Genomic DNA, 20,278 nt, shown 5'->3' with positions numbered 1-20,278 from the left:
AAACACTTTCTACTTTAAATGTAAAAATTTCATTAACTTCTGATATTTGGTCAGCATCTGTAGGTAGTAATTGTTTTATTGCCATTACTGCTCATTATATTGATAATGATTGGCAATTAAATAAACGTATTCTTGCTTTTCGTGCTTTTGATTTTCCACATTCTGGGCAACAAATTTCAAATGTCATTTATCAAACTGCATGTTCATATAATATTAATGATAAAATTATGTCTATTACTTTTGATAATGCATCTAATAATAATTCTGCTGTTACATTATTAAAAGACTCATTGCATCCCATGTTAGATGGAAATTTATTGCATATTAGATGTGCATGTCATATCTTAAATCTTTCTGTTCAAGTTGGCATGGGCATGATTCAAGATGTGATTTCAAAAATTAGAAATGCAGTTTCTTTTATTCATGCTTCAAGATCAAGACTTCAAGAATTTAAGGAACTATGTATAAATTATGGTAAACGTTTTAAAAAATTTAAACTTGATGTAATTACTCGTTGGAACTCAACATATAGCATGATACATGATGCATACCCATATAAAAACTTATTAAGTGCATATATTAATGATCGTGGATTAGGCTTTACATTGACTGAACTGATTGGAATAAAGAAAAAATTTTGGAAGATTTTTTGCTTAGTTTTTATAATGCTACCAATGTTCTTTCTGGTATTTATTATCCAACTTCATGTTCATTTTTACAACAAGCATATATAATTAGTCAAAAATTTGCAGAACATAGATATGATGATGTTTTAATGCCTATTATTGACCAAATGGAATCTAAATGGAATGAGTATTGGGACAAGATATGTCCTATGCATAACTTAGTTGCTGTATTTGATCCAAGAGTTAAATTGAATGGCGTGCTAATTTTACTTGATGCATACTGTGAAAATATGATTCAAGATCCTGAACCTGCTAAAAATGAGGTAAAACAACTTCTTTATGATATTTATGCTATATATGATGAAAAAATTCGTGGATCTAGATTCTCCGTACAAAGCTCTATTTCTTCTTCTAGTAGTTCTCGTTCGTTATCTATTTTTTCATTCATTGCACAGAGAAAACACACACATTCTTCAAGTTTATCTTCATCTTCTTCATCTTTAAGTAGTGAACTAGAATTTTATTTACGAAATGATCTTCAGTCTGCATATGATGAAAATCAAATAGAGAGTCTAGATGTATTATCTTGGTGAAAGAGTGTTAAGAATCAATATCCTGTTATGTTTGCAATTGCACGCGATATTTTAGCTGTGCCGATATCCACGGTAGCATCGGAATCCGCTTTTAGTGCAGGTCGGCGTGTTTTTGACGAAAAGAGAAGTAGGATGACGGGCGAAACGGTTGAGATACTTCTCTGCTTCAAAGATTGGTTGGATGCTGAGGCAAGACTTCAAGATAAAGGTGGACATAATACAACATCCTCTGATGATGATGATACAAACACTATTGAAGAGTGAATACTGATTCACTGAATCACTGATGATTAGTAAGATTTTTTAATTTTTTATAATTGTACATTTTTATTTTTTTAATTGTTAAAGTGAGTCATCTCTATTTTTTCTCCTTTCTTATTGTATTTTGGAGGTCAGACCAAGGTCCAAACCTCCCTTCATGTACCATTTTGATTTAAATTAATAAACTGGTAGGAGTCTATGCCAAACCCCCCACCATTAAGGTGGCTTTATATTAATAAATCCTTAGTTTTCAATATTTATTAATTTATTAAAAAAATTTATGAAGCATTTATTTTAATGGAGACGGGCCGTGCCTGGCCCGGCCCAGGCCCGGACCGGGCCTGGCCCGCGGGCCGCGCCGTGCTTGGCCCACGGGCCAAGAGCGGGCCGTGCCGGCCCAGGCCCGAAGCGGGCCGTGCCGGGCTCGGCCCGCGGGCCAGAAACCCGTGACCCAGCACGGCCCCCTTGAATGGGCCGTGCCAGTCACGGCCCGGTACTGTAGCTAGCGGGCCGTGCCAGGCACGGCCCGCTTCGTACCGGGCCGTGGGCGGCCTGGCCCAGTGCCCAAGTCTACGGTCCGTGGTCAACCCCAATAGATCCGTACTGCAGTGTTCCCTAGTCCACATAGGTTATGGGCCGGATCTGCTCTGATATCATTTGTAACAACCCAGAACCACATCCAAAATGGCTAGCCGGAAGGTATTATTTGGGTTTCTTGATCCTGTATAAGTACCCAAGATCTACCCAGCGAATAATCGATGTGGGATTAAATACACGTCTGCACGGGTTCTCACAATATCCATCAAAACAGACATATAAATAAGCCCGTTTTTAACAATCAATTGATGTCACCACCTCCACCCAAAGTGGTGAGGGGACTAGCTAGCCAGACTTGTCATCACCAAGACAAAAGGTCAATGGGTTAGCAGTCAAATATCATTATATGGGCCCATTTGAATGTTAGAAGAACCAAGATAGAAGAAATTTTCTAAAATTAGTTGAAACAAGGATTGTATGGAATTCTTCCTTTCTTCTACCGTGTGGAAGCCTCCCTCTCTTTCTTCAACATCAAACAAGTGAAAACTTTTCCTTCTTTGGGTGGAGAAGAATCTGTGGCTTTGGGAAATATATATAGTTTAAGAGCTACACCATGTGGATTCCTCATTGGCTCGTAGGGCACCAAGATCTTGTCAACCGACCCTGGTCCTTAATCGAGGAAAAAGACAGGATGGCTTCAAATGGTCAATATATGAAAGCAGAAGCCTCCGCACGTGGCTTTGAATTAAGGAATAATTAAAAGTAGAGGAGGGATATTCACGTAATTTTGTTAATAAATACAGGGAGCTAGGGATCATAAGAAGAAGGAGAAGGAGGGCATTGTTAATGTATACCAGGATCATTTGCCATGCAACTTTGGTACCATGGAATCCTATATTATTATGGATAGCTATCATATTATTCATATCGAAACAAACAACTCTTATTCATGCAATGTACTGTGTTTTTCACTAATAGTATTTCATCTTATTTCAAGAATGAATGAGAATTGTCAGTCTTAAAAATAGATGACATAGCGACTATCTTCGCAAAAGTTGTGCTGGAGGAAATTTGGACTCCATTTTTATTGTATTACTTGGCTATTTAGTATGTACTATAATTATTTTTTTAGTTTTTTATTTAATTACGAAACTTCATTGGTAGAAGAAATCTATAACTTTTGAGTTTCCTCTTTAAGATGTGCACTAAAGAAAATGTGGCAAGAATCGCAAGATAGAAAGTCTACCTTATATATTTTTTTTCTTCTGATTCCCACCTGATATAATTTTTGCTCAAGCAAAGGTAGGGGGTTGGAAGAGTCCTTGTGTTCTTTCGAGGAATAGAACATTTAGATTTGATTGTTACATGACGTGGGAGATGTTTTTTGGTCTAGAATGGATGACTACGACCTTGTTTGGGATTGATGTTGGCACTAGAGATTTTAAAAACTAACTTTTTTTTAATAAATCGATACATAATTTTCAGAATATATTTTTTATCAAAAACTTTTAAAAAAGCTTTTTTCAAAGAGAACTTATTAGTTTTTTTGACAAAGTCAAAATAGTTTTTTAATTTTTATTAAATATTATTATAATATCTAAAAATGTATTTAAAGTACTAGAAAGTTCCAAAGCTTTGTCAAATAGAGCCACTCTCAGACCCTCTCAAAGCTTCGTCAAATAGGGCGGGCCTACACCTGCTCACGCCATTGGAGTGACCCTACCGGCTTTGTTTTGAAGGAAATTTAGTCGTATTTTGAGTTCTGCCCTCCCAAAGCTCTGCCAAACGGGGTCAACATCTGCTCACGCCATTGGAGCGACCCTACCGGCTCTGTTTTGAAGGAAAGTTTTATCACATTTTCTCGGTGGTTTGGTCCAAAATTAACGAAAGAACAACTCTGACCAATTGATAGTTCTCGAGAGTTTGTTATACCTGCACGCTGCCGACTACATTTAATGCACATGAGATATCAAACACATTAAATGTGATGGGGTCCATAATCTCATTATTACATAAATTAATACATTGGATTCAAAATTAATTTAAAAAATACAGTTACTTTAGTTAAACTATACCTCATATAAAATGATTAGAGAACTCGTTGGCAAGAGCTACATGAGAGTTAGGCAATGATGACAATAAAAACATTATTTTATAGTTATATTAAAAGGGCGTTGGGATTTTTTTGAATCTGTCCAACTTGTTCATGGATGAAATATTGTTTGATTCACAAAGAAAGCTTTGTTATACAATGAAAAATCATTAACATGGATAGTTTTTCGCAAGGAAAAATATGATACGTTTTTTCTTTTCTTCATTCGAATCCATGTAACATCCCAAAATTCCTTTATCTCTGTCTTAATAAACCTTTTTCTCTTTATCTAACAAATTTATCCAACCTGTCTCTCTCTAAAAACTTTATCATCTCAATCTCTATGCCCCGTTTTAATCTCACTTTTCAATATCTAATCATCTTGCTTTGATTATCATTTTGAAAGTTAAAATGTAATTTCTTGTTAATTTTTATTTTGTAAACTTATATAATGATTAGGGCAAATACTTCTCACAAGAGTAAGACATATATGAAATAAAGTTATCTTAAGAATATGCTTATGTATACTTCTACATGCAGCACACATGTTACCCAACCCATTTAGAATTGGTGAAGAGGATGGATCTTCGTTCTAAAACCTGCAACAGATTTAGGATGGGTACAAATAATGGCAGTATCGACCCCGAATTTAAGTCGATTCTATATAAATTTTGATGTATGATGATTATGATCATAACAAAGAAGAAAGTATCGTGATCAAGCATGAGAAAGATTAACCATGTGAAAAGCTATAAATTATGTGCTTAATTGTTCGACATTTGAAATTCTAAAGCACAAAATTTCTATTTCTTAATTCTATTAGTATTCAAATTTGGTTTATTATGTTTTATATCTTAAATTTTTATTTTATATAATATTATATAAAATACTGAGATTTATTTTTATATTTTTTATTTATTTGATTTTATATAAAAAAAATAATTATTTAACTGTACCACCTCGATCTATCTAACCCAATCTACCCACTCCACCCTGTTTCAAAACAGGTAGAGAAGATGAGTATGGGTGCATGGTTCCCAATCGCGGAGCAGGTACACGTAATGACCGGCCCCATTGTCATGCATACACACAGATAAAGTCAGGGCCCAAGCAAAATGAGGCAGTCCTACAAGGGAAACTTTGTCATTTACCATTTACACTATTTACAAATATTTATTCTGAATACAAATGTAGTTAATAGATAATGACATTTCCAAGAAAAATTCAACAGATGAAAGCTACTCAGCATATACTAGTCTTAGACATTTCGGCAGAGAATGAATGGCTGTCCAAAAATAATAGAAGAAAGAAATATGCGAGGAGGATACGAAGCATGATACATTAGAAATTCTAATAGAAATTTTAATCGTATTCTATTTCCTTTCCCCCTCCTCCCCCACAACCCGAAAAACCGAAAAAAAAAGAAGAAGAAAGAAACGATTCGATAAGTCTTGATGGATAACTTAGATCTTGCTGATACTACTAAAGATAGATTTAGACTCTTTGTGTTGGAGTTGCAGACTTTCTAGATCAGACCACAGTATCAAATTTCTTAAAATGAAGGAAAACAAAAAAATAGCGATTTTCACAAAATAAACGGAGAATTGCTCTAATTTCAACATGAAAAATCTTAAATGCTCGATAACATTCAGCAGTTGGTTCTGTATTCCATACACGTATATTCTAGGTAAAGCTATAATGCATTGAAGGAAGGAAAAAAAGATGCCTACAAACTTTTTCTCACAAAAGAGATGCTTGCACACTATCAAAAACAGGGACTCCATAGTAAAATTCTAAACCACTAAATATAATCTATAGATACTAAAGACCACAAACCAAGCATTCTATAATCATCGGACAACATACAACATCGCATTTAGAACGATAACCATTTTCACTTCCATTAATCTTCATGCCAAAACTTGCCCGTCTGACTGAATTTCCTCAGAACACAGATAATTTGCAAAACTGAGCAAGAGTGCTAGTCTAAATAGTTGCAGCTTTTGCAACTCAATAACCATTATTTTACCACCGAGGAATGTGTCGAAAGATTTCCAGAACCCATGCGCACATAAATCCTAGCATCTGCACTGAGCGAGAAGAAATTCTTCACATTAAGTACCATACCATGCTTTGACACTTCACTAGAGACATGATGAGTCTCCCTGCTCCCAAAACTTTGAAGCAGAACTGCAGCCACCTAAAGATACAGGGATAGAACATTTTGAGAAGTCCCTATAGTACATTGCTCCTGGCTCATCAGCGCAACCCCCAGTAACAATTCGACAACCATCCACTGCCATAGCTGTTGGGCCAACAACGTTTTCAGTTTCATCAGGTACACGACAGTCTAATGAATTTGCCAGGAACCCTGTATTAGTTTCCCAAACATTAACTCGATAATCAAATGGCCCTCCAGAGACTACTTTGTAGGGATCCATGTGAAGCAATGTAACACGACTGCTGTTTGAATCCAAATCAGCCATGGGTTCTGGATACTCTTGGCTTTTCCGAATGTCCCACAGCATAGCCCTGGAAAATGATAAACAATCAAGAATATTTATTTCGATAAATTCCTGACTGGGTGACAAGTGTGAAATGGATGACATGCTGCTATAGATTTTGAAAGAAAAAAAAACGGAGGCCGCATACAACCGTCATTTCAACAGAAACATGTCCAATTGTTTTGCCCAAAGAAAAGGTTGAGTTTGTAAATGCACCAAGACATTCAACCCATTGCTAAAGCACCAAATGACTCATTACCATATGGGTGCATTTCAGAAACCAATCTAGCACTGAGGCCTCACAATGCAGAACCATTCAACTTTATGCATGAATACAGAATATTTGACAATCAAGGGGGAAAACACTGGTGAGAACTGATAGGTCACCATGCTTCGCAAACACTAGTTGGATGCTACCACATTTAAAACTTGAATAGCTTTTGCTTTATGCACATGGAAAGCCATAAAATTATTGCCTTATGCTTGCCTTCAAACAAAACGAGATTCTTGAGAACACATCAATCCATACCACAACATTTTTTGGTAACATTACTCTAACCTCAGCACGCCTATCACAATCTCATATCCGCATAGACATGTTACAGGTGAAATGGGTCGGATCGGGTCAGATCATGAGCGATCCTGACCCAACCTGGTTCCTTGTTTGGATCCTAATTCCGGACCCAGACCCAACCCAATTTAAGATCGGGTTGGGCGGGGTCGTATCTACCACTACAATTTTTGACCGGTCATTTGGATCGAGTCGGATCCATGTATAACCCGAACCCAACCTAAAAAAAATTGGGGTCTGGGTCGGGTCCGGTTTGGATCAACCTATCCATGGCTTCAAAACTTGTTTGCATTCCCGCGGGCTATGACCCGCGAGTCCAAATAATTTTACAGATTCGGGTCGGGTCGGGTCGTAGGATTCAAAATCCAAAATTATCCAAATTTCAAATGGGTCAGGTCAGGTCTGAATTTAGTAAACCCAAACCCAACCCGAAAAATGGAACGGATCCCATTTTAGGACCCGATCCGGCCCCACGGGTCCTCCAAAATAGGCAGGTCGGGTCTAAGGGGTTGGGTCACAGGTCAACCCGACCCATTTGCGGCCTTAGGCATGTATCAAATTGAATGTAAATAACCCAAAGCAAACTTAGTGTCAACTGACAATACAGTTTGGTAATACATAGGCATATTGATTCAAAACCACTATTTTTTCCCCTTTTTTAAGAATGGCCCAGTTTTGAGATAATTTATTGGTGGAGTATATCACAGGACCAGGGATAAAAGCGTCCTAAAATTTCAAAACTAGGCCATTTTCGAGAAAAATTATTGACTTGAACCCATGAAAACAGAAGTGAAAAAGGCCATTTCACAAACTCCCCTTTAAGGTGGGAAGTTTTACTGTTAACATGATTATTATAAATTTTCCAGCTACAAGAATACAAAGCAAGTTATCCAGGATCACATACATGCAATTGTGACTTTTTTAATGTTTTCTCTGGAATACTTACCACAAGTAGCATACAGGCAGGTTTAAAAATTAAGAAAACATGAAGCATGGAGCCTCACCTGGGAAGAAAGATAATTTGCATATAGCTTCCAACTAAATGAAATACTTCACTAATGTGGAGAACATAAGTTTTAGGGACAATGAAAAGTGAATGCACAAACCTTTTGTAATAAAACTCCATACATTGTGTCATCATGGAGCATGTGTATATTGATCAAGGACATTTGGGAAAACTAAAATTATCTTGCATTAAATCTGTGTAAAAAAGTAAAGCCTTGCAAATTCCTAGGATAATATGTTCTACTTAACACATGTTAATATATTCACAAGCTTAAAAAGAGTTGACTAAACAATGAATTGAGATGTATCTCACAATAGGTTACGATTCGAATTTCAAAAGCTTGGAACATCCTAGCTTCCACATGAGATTGCATGGCAAGGAAAACTCGGAAATAAAAACAATCACTACTTTCTGATTAATGTTCAGTACATAAAGATAGGGAACATTTTAACACAAAAAAAGGCTAAAAATGATGAATGACACAACGGCAAACCACACAAAAGAAAAGGCTAAAAATGATAAATGACACAACAGCAAACCAACATGGAAACCAACATGGTGAGATCTTCTGCCAATTCATCAAACTTAATGAACTCAAATAGTCAGCAGAGCTTTGACATTCACTGTTGCACTAGTCTTGTTATTGAGACAACAGGAATGCCAATGAACCCAAATGATGGAAAGTTTATAGTTACCTGTCTTCTCCACCAGTACATAGTAACCATTTAGCAGGCAGCATCTCAAAAGAGTATAACTTTGGGGCATGAATTGCAGCAGTGAAAGCTTTCCTCATTGTTCTTAAGTCGATTGCTGTAACTAGTGAACCAGCAGCAATATAGCAAAGAGCACCATGGCATTTCATAGCAACAGGAGGACCAGAAACACAGGTCATCCCTACGCATGCTGATGAACTAGAAGATGATGATGCACTTGTGTCCCAAACTCGGACCTATAAAGCGAAATGAAAACGATACTTCAGAATGTCTCTTCAAGATTCCTGTTGACAAGTATCACATACAAAGTCCATCTCTGATCGAAAATGGTGTATAAAGAATTTACATGAGCTAGAGACAAACTAGGTTTTCAGACTTCCATTAGCAGCAAAATAGAAAATTTAAATCTCAGAAAACATCCCAATAGAGTCAATAAAAAAAAGAGTTAGCACCCGTTTTGAATGCATTCGAGATATGCATCACTAGTATCTGATAATGTATGAGCTCCTAGGTATAGTTACAAGCAATTAGCAATAATGAGGAACTACATAGAGAATTCCTAAAAAAATTTATGGAGATATTGTGTGACAACAGACCTTACAAAGTTAAACATTGTTGGGTTTATGTCCATGAACAGAATTTTAAACTAGTAATGTCGTAACTGAAGCCATTCCAGGGGGCAAAATGGATACAGAAAAATATACCCTGTACGGTGCAAGAAAGGGGGATGAAAATAAATGCAAAGAATGCAGTAGTACAGGAGTTCACAGTGTTCCGAGGAACAAATCCCATAATTCTTTAGTATGGATCTTTCAGCTAATTTTCCAGACTTGCATAATATTGAGAGAGTCCAACTGCTAACAAAATTATGATACAGCTAGTGATATATGTTAATCTTCTGGATAACCGTTCATAGAAGATACCAATTTTTTGTGTATGGTCCATGGTGTAAATTTCATCTCATGGACAACTGGTAGCAAGTCCTGGTTCCACAGTTAGCAAAAAATGCTAAGAGAAATGATTCTCTAATTGGATAATCAATTTATTTTAGGGGTCCGGAACAACAACCAAGGATCAATGTTGGTAAAAGATCTCACATAATCATTAAGTCACATGATTGATGCTTCAACGAATTCTTAAGTTTAACTTACATTGGCAGGGTATCAACAAGAACTGCACATGGGAAAATCGTTACACCTCACCATATACCAAACAAAAAGCTAGAGATGGGTACAGCATCTCAACTTTGAAGTTGAACCAATAAAGAATGATGGCAAAAGATAGTATAGATAAATGGAATAAAAACTTTTTTTAAACAAAAAATCCCATTAAAGAGAAAGATGTTGCTTTATATGCAAGGCGTGCAAAAGATCTAGATGAAAGTTATCAGAAAAATTAGAAATGCTTCTACTGAATGGGCATAGAATCCTGAAAAATACCTCATACGCAGGGAAAAAGCACATATTTCAAAGTGGCATATTAAATAATACTGGGAACACATTACATTTAGGAATTCTTGCCTCTACCAAGAATTCTTAACCCATTAATATGAATAATCCTTGAAGTACACAAAAGTGGCTTAATTTCTTAAATTTTCACATCCAAAAACAACATTTATCAGATTACTCAGTTAAATATTTAAAAAGATTCCGTTTTCACCCCCAAAAGTCCAAAACATGCTAGACTTTGCTAGGTATTTTTAATTAATAATTGGACTTTGAGAATAGAATTGAAGTAGAGATAATATGTAGAAACATGTGACAGAAAATCTGATTAAGGGAGAAAGAAAGAACAGTTCAAATTTTAAAAAGATATCTTGGGGTACCTGGACTTACCACCAAGCACTTGCTCAGATGGTATCAACCCCTTGCCACCTGAGCAAGCGTCAGGTGTTCAATTCCGGATGGCATCACCCCTAAAGGAATTGGGTTGATTTCGGGTAGCAGATGGGGTTAACCCCTCCTAATCGAGAGAGAGAGAGAGAGAGAGAGAGAGAGAGAGAGAGAAGAGAGAGAGTACCTCGACTCTAAGAACTTTCAAGAAAGAGATACTTCTAAACCAAAAGGTGAGTGAGATACAATGAATACATAAAAGCATATTAATTTCCCAAATTTTAAATACCAAAAATACCAGTCAGATTACTCAGTTAAAGATTTACAAGATTACTAATATTAAATCTAATTAGATTTCACTCCTAAAAGTCTACAACATGCTAGATTTCTATAGAAAAGGGTCTTTGATATTGTTGAACTCTGAGAATAAAAAAGGGAGTAGAGAAGTACATCGGAATACAAGACAGAAAATCTGATAATGTAAGGAATAATTAAACAGATTTTAAAAAAGTTATCTTAGTATACCCGAACTTTAAAAACTTTGAAGAGGCAGAAGATACTTCTAAACCATAGCAGCAACTTGGGTCGCCATGTGTATTATAACTAGTGTAGAGAAAAGTATCATAATATCCCAAATAAATGGACTTGCCTTCATTAGTTTTGATCACAACTCAACCACAGCTCCTGGACCATACAAATTCGGCACTTCCCTTTCCTATATCCAGGTGTTAATTTAAGTCGTGATTAAACAACTCTTACGTTAGTACATGAAGTGGCAAGTGCTCTAAGTTGGCACCCTCTCTATCCTTCACTTTCAATTGGCTTGAATGAAATTTTACAATTAAAAATTTATAACACAGTCAAACATACAAACATTGGTTAATTCAAGAAACACTATCATGAAAATAGTTCTTAGAATTATGACTTTGGGATACAATAGCAAGATCACCTTCCAAACAATGTAAATGGAACACAACTATAAAAATTTCATGCCCCAAAGATGGAGAATAACATCAGCAACTCAAGTCCCAAAAGCAACATTAAGCCTATCTAAAGAAAATCAAGACAAATTTGTTCTTCTGCATAAGTCCAGACCTCAGGAGCAACTACAAGTATTCGATGCCCTATATATCACATTCTATTGAAGCATCTTAACCAAAAAGCACTAAAAACTCATCTATGTAATTGGTGAGGGTGAGGGTGGTGCCCTGGGAGATACAGTAAATGGGGCATCAACCAACATAGGAACAGATATATGAAGGTTGATTGTCTGGTCAGAAATATCATGTTCTTACATTCATAGGATAAAAAGTCACCATTAATAATAAAGGATAAACAGCTGTCACAGCCTGGGATCCAAAAGTGACAACTATAACAACAGGAAAAAGGCTTTGATGCATCACAGAGAACAAAAAGTTCCACAGGTGGTTCCTTATCTTTATGCAATAAGTTAGGCTTGGACTGTTAAATATGATCATAATTTATGATATTCAGGAGTAGATACTTCAAGAACAAAACATCCAACACAAAGACAATATATAACTGCACCCACTTACCCTTGAATCTTTAGAGATGCTGACTAAAAGAGAAGCTTTGTGCCTGAAAGATGAAACAAAATGTTACATTCATAGGAAATTAAAAATACAGGCGAGGACATGATCATATGCAACCTTATTCTCACGTACACAGCAGATTGAACGAATAACTATATGAAATTGAGTCAATGAAAGAGGATGATTTGATTCGTTCGGTTATGTCATTACCATCTGAATAACTATATGAAAATGATTGATGGGAAAATGTTTTCTTTCTTTTGACAGCTAGGACAGCAGTAGCCTTGATATACTTCACATAGACTTGTAAATACTTCTACTCTAATGATGACTGACTACTTATGTACTTTATTAGTGAAAGATGCAATGTTATATAAATGATGTAGTAAAACTTTTAATGAAAATGTAAGATAGAATGTTCAAATATTAATAAAGTACATAAATTATCAATTTATCAATTTAAAGAAAGCTTTTATTGATGTGACATTTTGCCCCCCACTCTACCATTATAGATATATCTGTTGTTTAGTTCTGAGTCAGATTTAGTAAGGAGACAGTGTAGAAAAAAACAACGGCCACTTCCAATGTCCATAAGTTCTTGATTATTAATGTATAGAAATTCTCTCTCTCTCTCTCTCTCTCTCTCTCTCTCTCTCTCTCTCTCTCTCTATATATATATATATATATATATATATATATAATGGAAGGAGGGTCAATATCTTGAGGGATAACACCACTTCAAGACTTGAAACCCTGAACTCTCACCTAGAGGCAAGATGGTTTACCACTGAGCTAATGCTTAGGTAATAGAAAGTCAATAATCAAATTAATGATATAACATCATTAGTCTCTTTTATGACTCTGCATGTTCTGGGAAAAGGTTGGTGGCAACACATTAATGACTAAATGAAACTCTTTTATCCCAGCTAACCATTAATTTCTTTTTTTTTTTTTTTTTGAGATCCAAAAAGAAGCTTGTTTGGGATTTAAGGGTTCCATCCACCAAGACAGAGAAAACAATGCAATGTCTTTCAGTAGGATAGCAAGAATGACATAAAAGCAAAGCATAGTGACAATTGACAATTTAAAGATGAATTTTGTGGTAATGATCTCTCTAGCAAGTCTAATTCACTTAGATAAACCAAATAGATGCAGGAAATCCACACCAAACAGGTATACCATGACATTTAACTCCAAAATCTGTACAAGGATCTGGCGCATGCAACTGAAGCAAAGGCGCAATATGCAAGCACATGCATTTGTATGTGTGTATGTACATATCTACTCAACACATGCATTGAATATAAGGTCATTTGTCCCCCAAGATCCATGAGAAAGGATATGAACTGAAATTAAAACTATAGATGCTCAATTTTTTTTGATGGTAAGATGTAGGAATTCATCAACACATTCAAATCAAATAAAAATAAGAATGCTAAAATGGACTTCAACATTTTTTCACTGTCAAAAAGTAAATCCAAAGATTTGCTATGGAAGAGGAGTTCAATACTTAGCAACTGACAAACAAGACAAAGGCCTTCTCATGTCCATAATATGTCAGTGTTAGAGGATTGTGTTTTCCACTGCAAAACTAACAGACCAAAGGCGAACAGTGCAATCTTCTCCTCCACTAGCAAGTACTTCTACGACCCCCATTCTCCAAGCAATTTATCAGCAAGGGTGGTGACTGGCCCATTATGACCTTTAAAACAGCGCTGTGAACGACCCTGCATTGACAAATATTCATTATTGACACCCTGATCAGACGAAAAATGGATATGACATGCTTATATTATCAGAAACGGTACTTGTAGTGATATATCCAAGATGTGCCCTAACCAACAAAAGTCAACTGGTTTTAGGAGAAAAAACTGAGCAAATAGAAAGCAGGAAATGAAGGTGTAGCATGCAAATGATGAAACAAACAAATATAACACAGCACATTCCTAGATGTAGTTAAGACTTCCATAAGAGAAGCATGATACAGTTGAGGAATAGTAACAACCTTATTTGTCTTGTCTCAGAACTCATGTAACTGCATTCAGTAGTTCAGAGAGTTAGATCTTGCAATTAGATGGAAAACAAAAGAAGGAAAAAAATCTCACATCATAATTAACTATAAGCATAGAAGGAATGTCAGGCATCATTCGAATCAGACAAACTAGAGAACAAACAGTACAAAACTGAGAAGATAAACCATTTCAATATAAATGGATTAAAGGTTCACAACAGAAAATGTGTTCAGTGTAAATGTATAAAACCTTCCACCAAAGACGAATGGTTCCGATCAGAGCTTGAAGTAACTATAACATTTTTCCTCATTTTGCATCTCACTCGAAACAAAGATGTATCAACGATGGGAAACAATCTGTAGGAACCCAAAAAAGAGAAAACAATCAATGGTCATATAGCAAGCAATGCATAAGGGAGGAATAGTGCAGAGCTTCCTTTACCACAAGGTAAATATAATACAGGTAATAAACTGAGTGCATGGTTTCATTAGAATATGACAATAATTAAAGTTTGTGGTGCTAACTTGCTTTTTAACTCAGGAATAGCTCATTTAGACTAGAAAATCATAGCATAAGTCAGTTCTATAATTTTAGTTCATTTGGAAGTTTACAAAAAGGAATAGTAGGGAGAAAAAGAGTAAAAAGATAGGCCTACTACATGCTGAAAGCAGCAATAAGTGTTACTAAAGTCAAGTACCAAATATAGAGATAAAACAACATTGTCATCCCATACAATAGTTGTACAAAAAGTTTATCATGTGCACATCATACACACCCATATGTACATGCACACACATGCATGCCATTTAATTTAAAAAAAGATAGTAATGAGGCAAATGTTGCTAGATCAAGTTGAAGATATAACTTTAAGGCAAATATCATTGTCCAAATCCAAATATAGACTTTTAGGAATCCCAAACCATGAAAGACTCATCCCTATTAACAACACCAAAATCCTAAAACAAGATATTTCAGAACAATCAAAATCATGGTCATGCTGATTACTGAATTTACCAATTTGAATGATAGGCATAAAGAATACATATTGTGCACCACAATATGCAAGAGATGAATATAACATAAGCAAGTCAAGCTCTTCTAGATTTCCTGAGTGATAGATTTGAATAGATAAATAATGAAGAGCAAATGTAAGACCACATCCTTTTTTGTGCACTGCAAGTCCGGTGGATGAACAAAGCCACAACTCATAGATAAAAAAGGGCAGTCCCATGCACAAGGCTCCTGCCACTGTGGCGACTAAAGAGGGTCAGATATACACAGCCTTATCCCCATATGTAAAGAGGTTTTTTTCATTTTTCGAACCCGTGACCCCCAGTCACAATGGAGCTACTTTGTTGCTGTGCCAAGGCTCACCCTTATTGCAGGACTTAAAAAAATGAAATTATACTAGTCATGCATAGGGTAACTAAATATTGTTCATGCAGAAGATATATAGACTTTCTATACAAGAGAGAATTTTTATTACGTAAACTATAGTTATTTGAAGGCCCGGACAATAAGGAAACAAGTCATTAAGTTTTGCCAGTTGTATAATGAAAGAAAAATATAGCTTACTGGGATTATGTCGGGAACTAACCTCATACAGGTAATTCTTGAGCCATGACCTTTCAATGTTTCATACGCTGCAAACAACACCTTCTGAAGGTTCACAATCTGAACCTTGGCAGGATTGAGCCCTAAATACAAAATGATTAAATTTATTAAGTAGCTTCTTTTTGCAGATAACATTTAGGAGAAATAAAATAACAATTCATAGCAAATATCCCCAGTGCTAAAGAAGAATATTTAGTATCCAGCTCTATTTAATATTCTTTCAGAATATACATGTACTATTGCTGTACCCTTGTGCATACATTTGTTTGAAATCTAGCAAGCATTTTGTGGTTGAATGTTCAATAGGTCTAAGTCCTCATGTCCACATATATCCAAGCTTTATGCCGCCCAGTATATAATTGCCAAAGAATGATTTCAATTTTTTTGCAAATGAGAGAGATAGAATGATCAAAATCTGCACCTTACAGTAGCATGATCAAACAAAGGTTAGATTTCAAACATAAAATTTTGCAATTAAACTGCATGCAAACCCCCCCTCAACTGCTGCACTTTTGCAACTTATGACATTACGACAATATAAAGATAATAAAAACTAACTTTCTTTTTATCATTAATAATCATAGAGTAACTTCAAGATATTACAAGGCAATGAAGAGTTTTTCAGCTGGTTATTAGATATTTTCCATATACACCCATATATCAATTTAAGGTATTGGTCGATGGCAACTCATTGGGCTGCATATCACTATTCTCAAAAATCATTAAAACTCATGGCTGATTACAAACATTTGAAAATTTAAAGACATTATATTGAATATATGCTTGCTCAGTTAGCAAGAACTATGTAACACTAACCCATTAATATCATGTTAATTATCAGTAACTTCAAGAATTAGCTGACACAAGCATGATTAAGCATACCTGGGCAAGAAGAATATTAATTTCTGTCCAGCATTATGTGGCTATGAGGCATTGGGGTACGTAGTGAACCCAAATTTTCAATGGGTCTTCAAATTTCATTTGATGCAGTGCCAGTGTGCCGAGCCCAAATATTGTTCTTTAACACCTAGACATCCAGAAGATATGCATTGACCTGGCCACCGCTCCCTGTACATTTGCAGAAAACACCCAGATGTCTTAAAAATAACCTTCAAAAGCTCTTCTTGCCCAAGCAGGGACAGATGGTGAATAACTTATGAAAATCCTAAAATAATTAGATATCTTAGAGTTCAAACACTTTAGAAACACAAACACAAATTGATCATTTAGCAAGTAATGATTTCTAAAGTAACTAAGTTCTTGTTAAAATAATAACCCTTGCTGCATGGGTTCGTGGCGGATCATGTCTCCAAAATGTAAGCTGCGCACCATTATGATGCAATCTACCCTGAAAGATGGGTATATGTTTAATGGAATATACTCTTAGTGGTGTTTACTCCAAAGCACCTCGTAAAAAAGAAATTAAAATTTCACAAGAAGCCCCTCAATGATGCATAAACTATAATCAGAGTCCTCCTATTTTTAAGGAAAAAACAATGAATTGATTCAAGAACTTAAAAAAATCACCAAAATCCCAAAGAACAATTGGTCAAGACAATGAATTGATTCATCAGCATCTGAGCACGAAAGTTTGGCTTATCTTATAAAAAGATTCCTCTAATAATTATGAGTCAACCAACATTAAGCAATCTATTTTTGGTTTATGTTGAGTGCAAGGATCCACTTTTATGTGACTAGCCACCTTTCTTTGTTTTTTTTTTTAAGTGAGAGTTACTTTTAAGGGATCGGGATCTCTGTCCGCAGAACAGAGTGTCGTATGCAACCAGCCATTTAGATGGTTCTTCTACAACCAAACTTTCTTATTATAATGGTCAACAACCCAAACTGTCAAAATTGCAGACAGCATCCTTCACTTTGCTCAGGAGATGCAAATATTTATCGTAAAGATGCCTTTAAAACCCTAGGAGACAACTAAATGCATCACTTTTCACTTTAAAACTGCTGATCAGACAGTTGATTGTATTGCCTTTTCTACTGGAATTCCTCAAATTTCCCTTTAAAAATCTTCATCGAGCCATTTATTCATGAAACAATCCTTGTTTAACCTCTAAACTAATTTCCCATCCATTAAGGCTCTTTTCTCCAGCAGTCAAAACTTTCCTAAAATTCGCTTCTGCAATCCAGAACCTCATCATCGTCAACCTTAAACCCTACAAGGCAGTTTGTCCTTGGACCATAAAAAACAGTTACCTATTGATCTTAATAACCCTGAGCCCTAATCCAGAGCCCGCATCAAACTTGGTGTATTACAATACTAACACATCAATATGCAAGGTTTCAGCAAATTTGCAAAATTCCATCAGTGCGTATCTTACAAAACATAAAAGAATAACGGCATGGAGGCTGATTGTCCTTTTGGAACAACAAAAGGACCCAACAAAGTTAAACCAGGCTCTGAAACTAAAACTACAATGCCCTTCAACAGAAAGATTCAAAATTTCCAATTTTCAAGCTACTCAAAGACATTAACCAACACAGAGAGAATGCCCTGCTCGGGCTACCGGTCCTCCCATCACCTAAAGGAAGATGACCCACGAAATAAATAAAAAGAAATTAAAGGAGGGAAAAAAATCTTTCTTTCAGTTCTATTTACCATTGTTATTCATTATTCGAATCTAAAGTCCAGATTACAATAAAGAAACAGCAAAAAAACCCATCAAAAAGCTCCCAAGAATCGAAATTTCAGGCGAAATTGGGGAAAGAAGTGCAGAAGGAAACGGAATAAGGAGGAAAAGAAAAGGCGAGATAAAGGAAGTTACGTGAAGAGACGGCTCCAGATGAAGTCGGAGTAGGCAACACGGCGGACGGGCTTGCAGGTCATGGCGAGGTTGGCGACGTCCCGCACGCCCAAGAGCTTGGCGCAGTGGGCGAGGACGTCGGCGTCGAGATCCGTTAGGGTTCTCGCGCGGCCGTCCAGGCCGGGCGAAGTTGGTCGTTCCGCCATCGCCGGAGCTCCGACCGGTCAACCGGCCATGGATCATCGGTGGGAAAAACCCTAGGACTCGGCGTGAACTCTTCATAAAGGCGCCATATATCTGGCGGTTTTGGGGCTCCGTGCAGGGCGAACGTTGGGGCACGTGACCCACCGACATGAAATCCGTGCTTAAAATTACAACGGTTTCCGGAGGGCGTCGGTCCGTTATAACGGGTAGGTCTTCGTCTGAGCGTTTTTTTTTCTCACAACCACAGTTATAAACGAGACCAATGGCTGTTACGCTTAATTTGATATGTGAATAGTTTATCCGGTAACTAAATAATTTTAAAAAAATAAAATCGACGGGAAAATAATTTATTTATTCACTCAGCAGTTAAATATATTTTTTATTTAATCAGTAGCAATTTGGACAAAGGATGACTGTTATTTACCATTATTTAAGAAAATGTTAATTATTACAACAATTTTTTTCCTGAGACTAATATATATAAAAATATATGTATGTACATATATATGTATGTACATATATAAAAATATATGTATGTACATATATACACATGTATGCATTTGTATGTGTGTGTGTGTGAATAAAGGGAAAAGAGATGTATATTGATGGGCCAACAACAATTTTAGTGAAGGTAAATCCATCTAGTGAATTCATTTTAAAAAAGAAAATAGACATTGTTGCTGGAAATTGGACCAGGGGGCGACCACTTGGCTGAGAAGGAGGAGCTCCGACGTGAGATGGCGGGTGGCGGTCCGTCGGCGGGCAGCGTCCTCCGGGAGACCTGCAAAAAGCCGGTGGCCGGGGTTTCCGGCGTCGGCCCTCCGATGCTTAAGTCAGAAGGGGGCTTAATTTTGGAGAAGGAGATGGACTGTAAGTAAAAGTCCGAAGCCCTCCCTTAAGAGGAAAAATCCCCCTTTTAGAGGGAGAAGCTTCCCTTTTTATAGGGGGAGTGGCAGGATTACCTGTGATGTGACTGGGCAAATTAATGAGTTACTGTCACGATTGGACGTGGGCGTGTGAAGTAATGAGTTGCCGTGGATGGCCGGTTCCCATCATGGAAGGAGATGGCGCGCAGACAGAGCTTGCTTGTGGCACGCAGTACAGTCCATTGTTGGGAATGGTGAGGCGTTGACAGTCGTAGCAGGGTATGATCCCTGGTTGATATGTCGTGGCATGGTCGGCAAGTAAAGCATGGTGCGGTGAGGTTGCTGCAGGGCATGGCTGCAGCATGTGGACGATGAGGTCGGCCTTCTGAGGTCAGCTCGGCCTTCTGTGCTTGGCCTTCTGTGCTCGGCATCCTTCTGAGCTCGGCTCGGACTGCATGAGCTCGGTCGGTCTGCACGAGCTCGACTCAGACTGCATAAGCTCGGTCTGCACGAGCTCGGCTCGGACTACAAGGGG

General features: G+C 36.7%; 1 protein-coding gene across 1 annotated transcript; it reads right to left on the bottom strand.

The window, feature by feature from the left end:
- Window positions 1-5,713: 5,713 nt before the first annotated feature.
- Window positions 5,714-19,000, bottom strand: LOC103721330 (uncharacterized WD repeat-containing protein alr2800-like). The gene is given in 12 exon segments (XM_039129616.1): window positions 5,714-6,641; window positions 8,886-9,139; window positions 12,292-12,334; window positions 12,499-12,501; window positions 13,021-13,032; window positions 13,815-13,876; window positions 13,879-13,941; window positions 13,944-14,015; window positions 14,550-14,570; window positions 14,572-14,656; window positions 15,898-16,044; window positions 18,695-19,000. Coding segments are annotated over 12 exon segments (1,335 nt in total). The 5' UTR covers window positions 18,880-19,000; the 3' UTR covers window positions 5,714-6,253.
- Between the last annotated feature and the right edge of the window lie 1,278 nt (window positions 19,001-20,278).

Source organism: Phoenix dactylifera, chromosome 8 (genome assembly GCF_009389715.1).
Source record: "Phoenix dactylifera cultivar Barhee BC4 chromosome 8, palm_55x_up_171113_PBpolish2nd_filt_p, whole genome shotgun sequence".
Taxonomy (NCBI): domain Eukaryota; kingdom Viridiplantae; phylum Streptophyta; class Magnoliopsida; order Arecales; family Arecaceae; genus Phoenix; species Phoenix dactylifera.
Note: the sequence above shows the minus strand (reverse complement) of the source record. Positions and strands in the feature narration are given on the sequence as shown.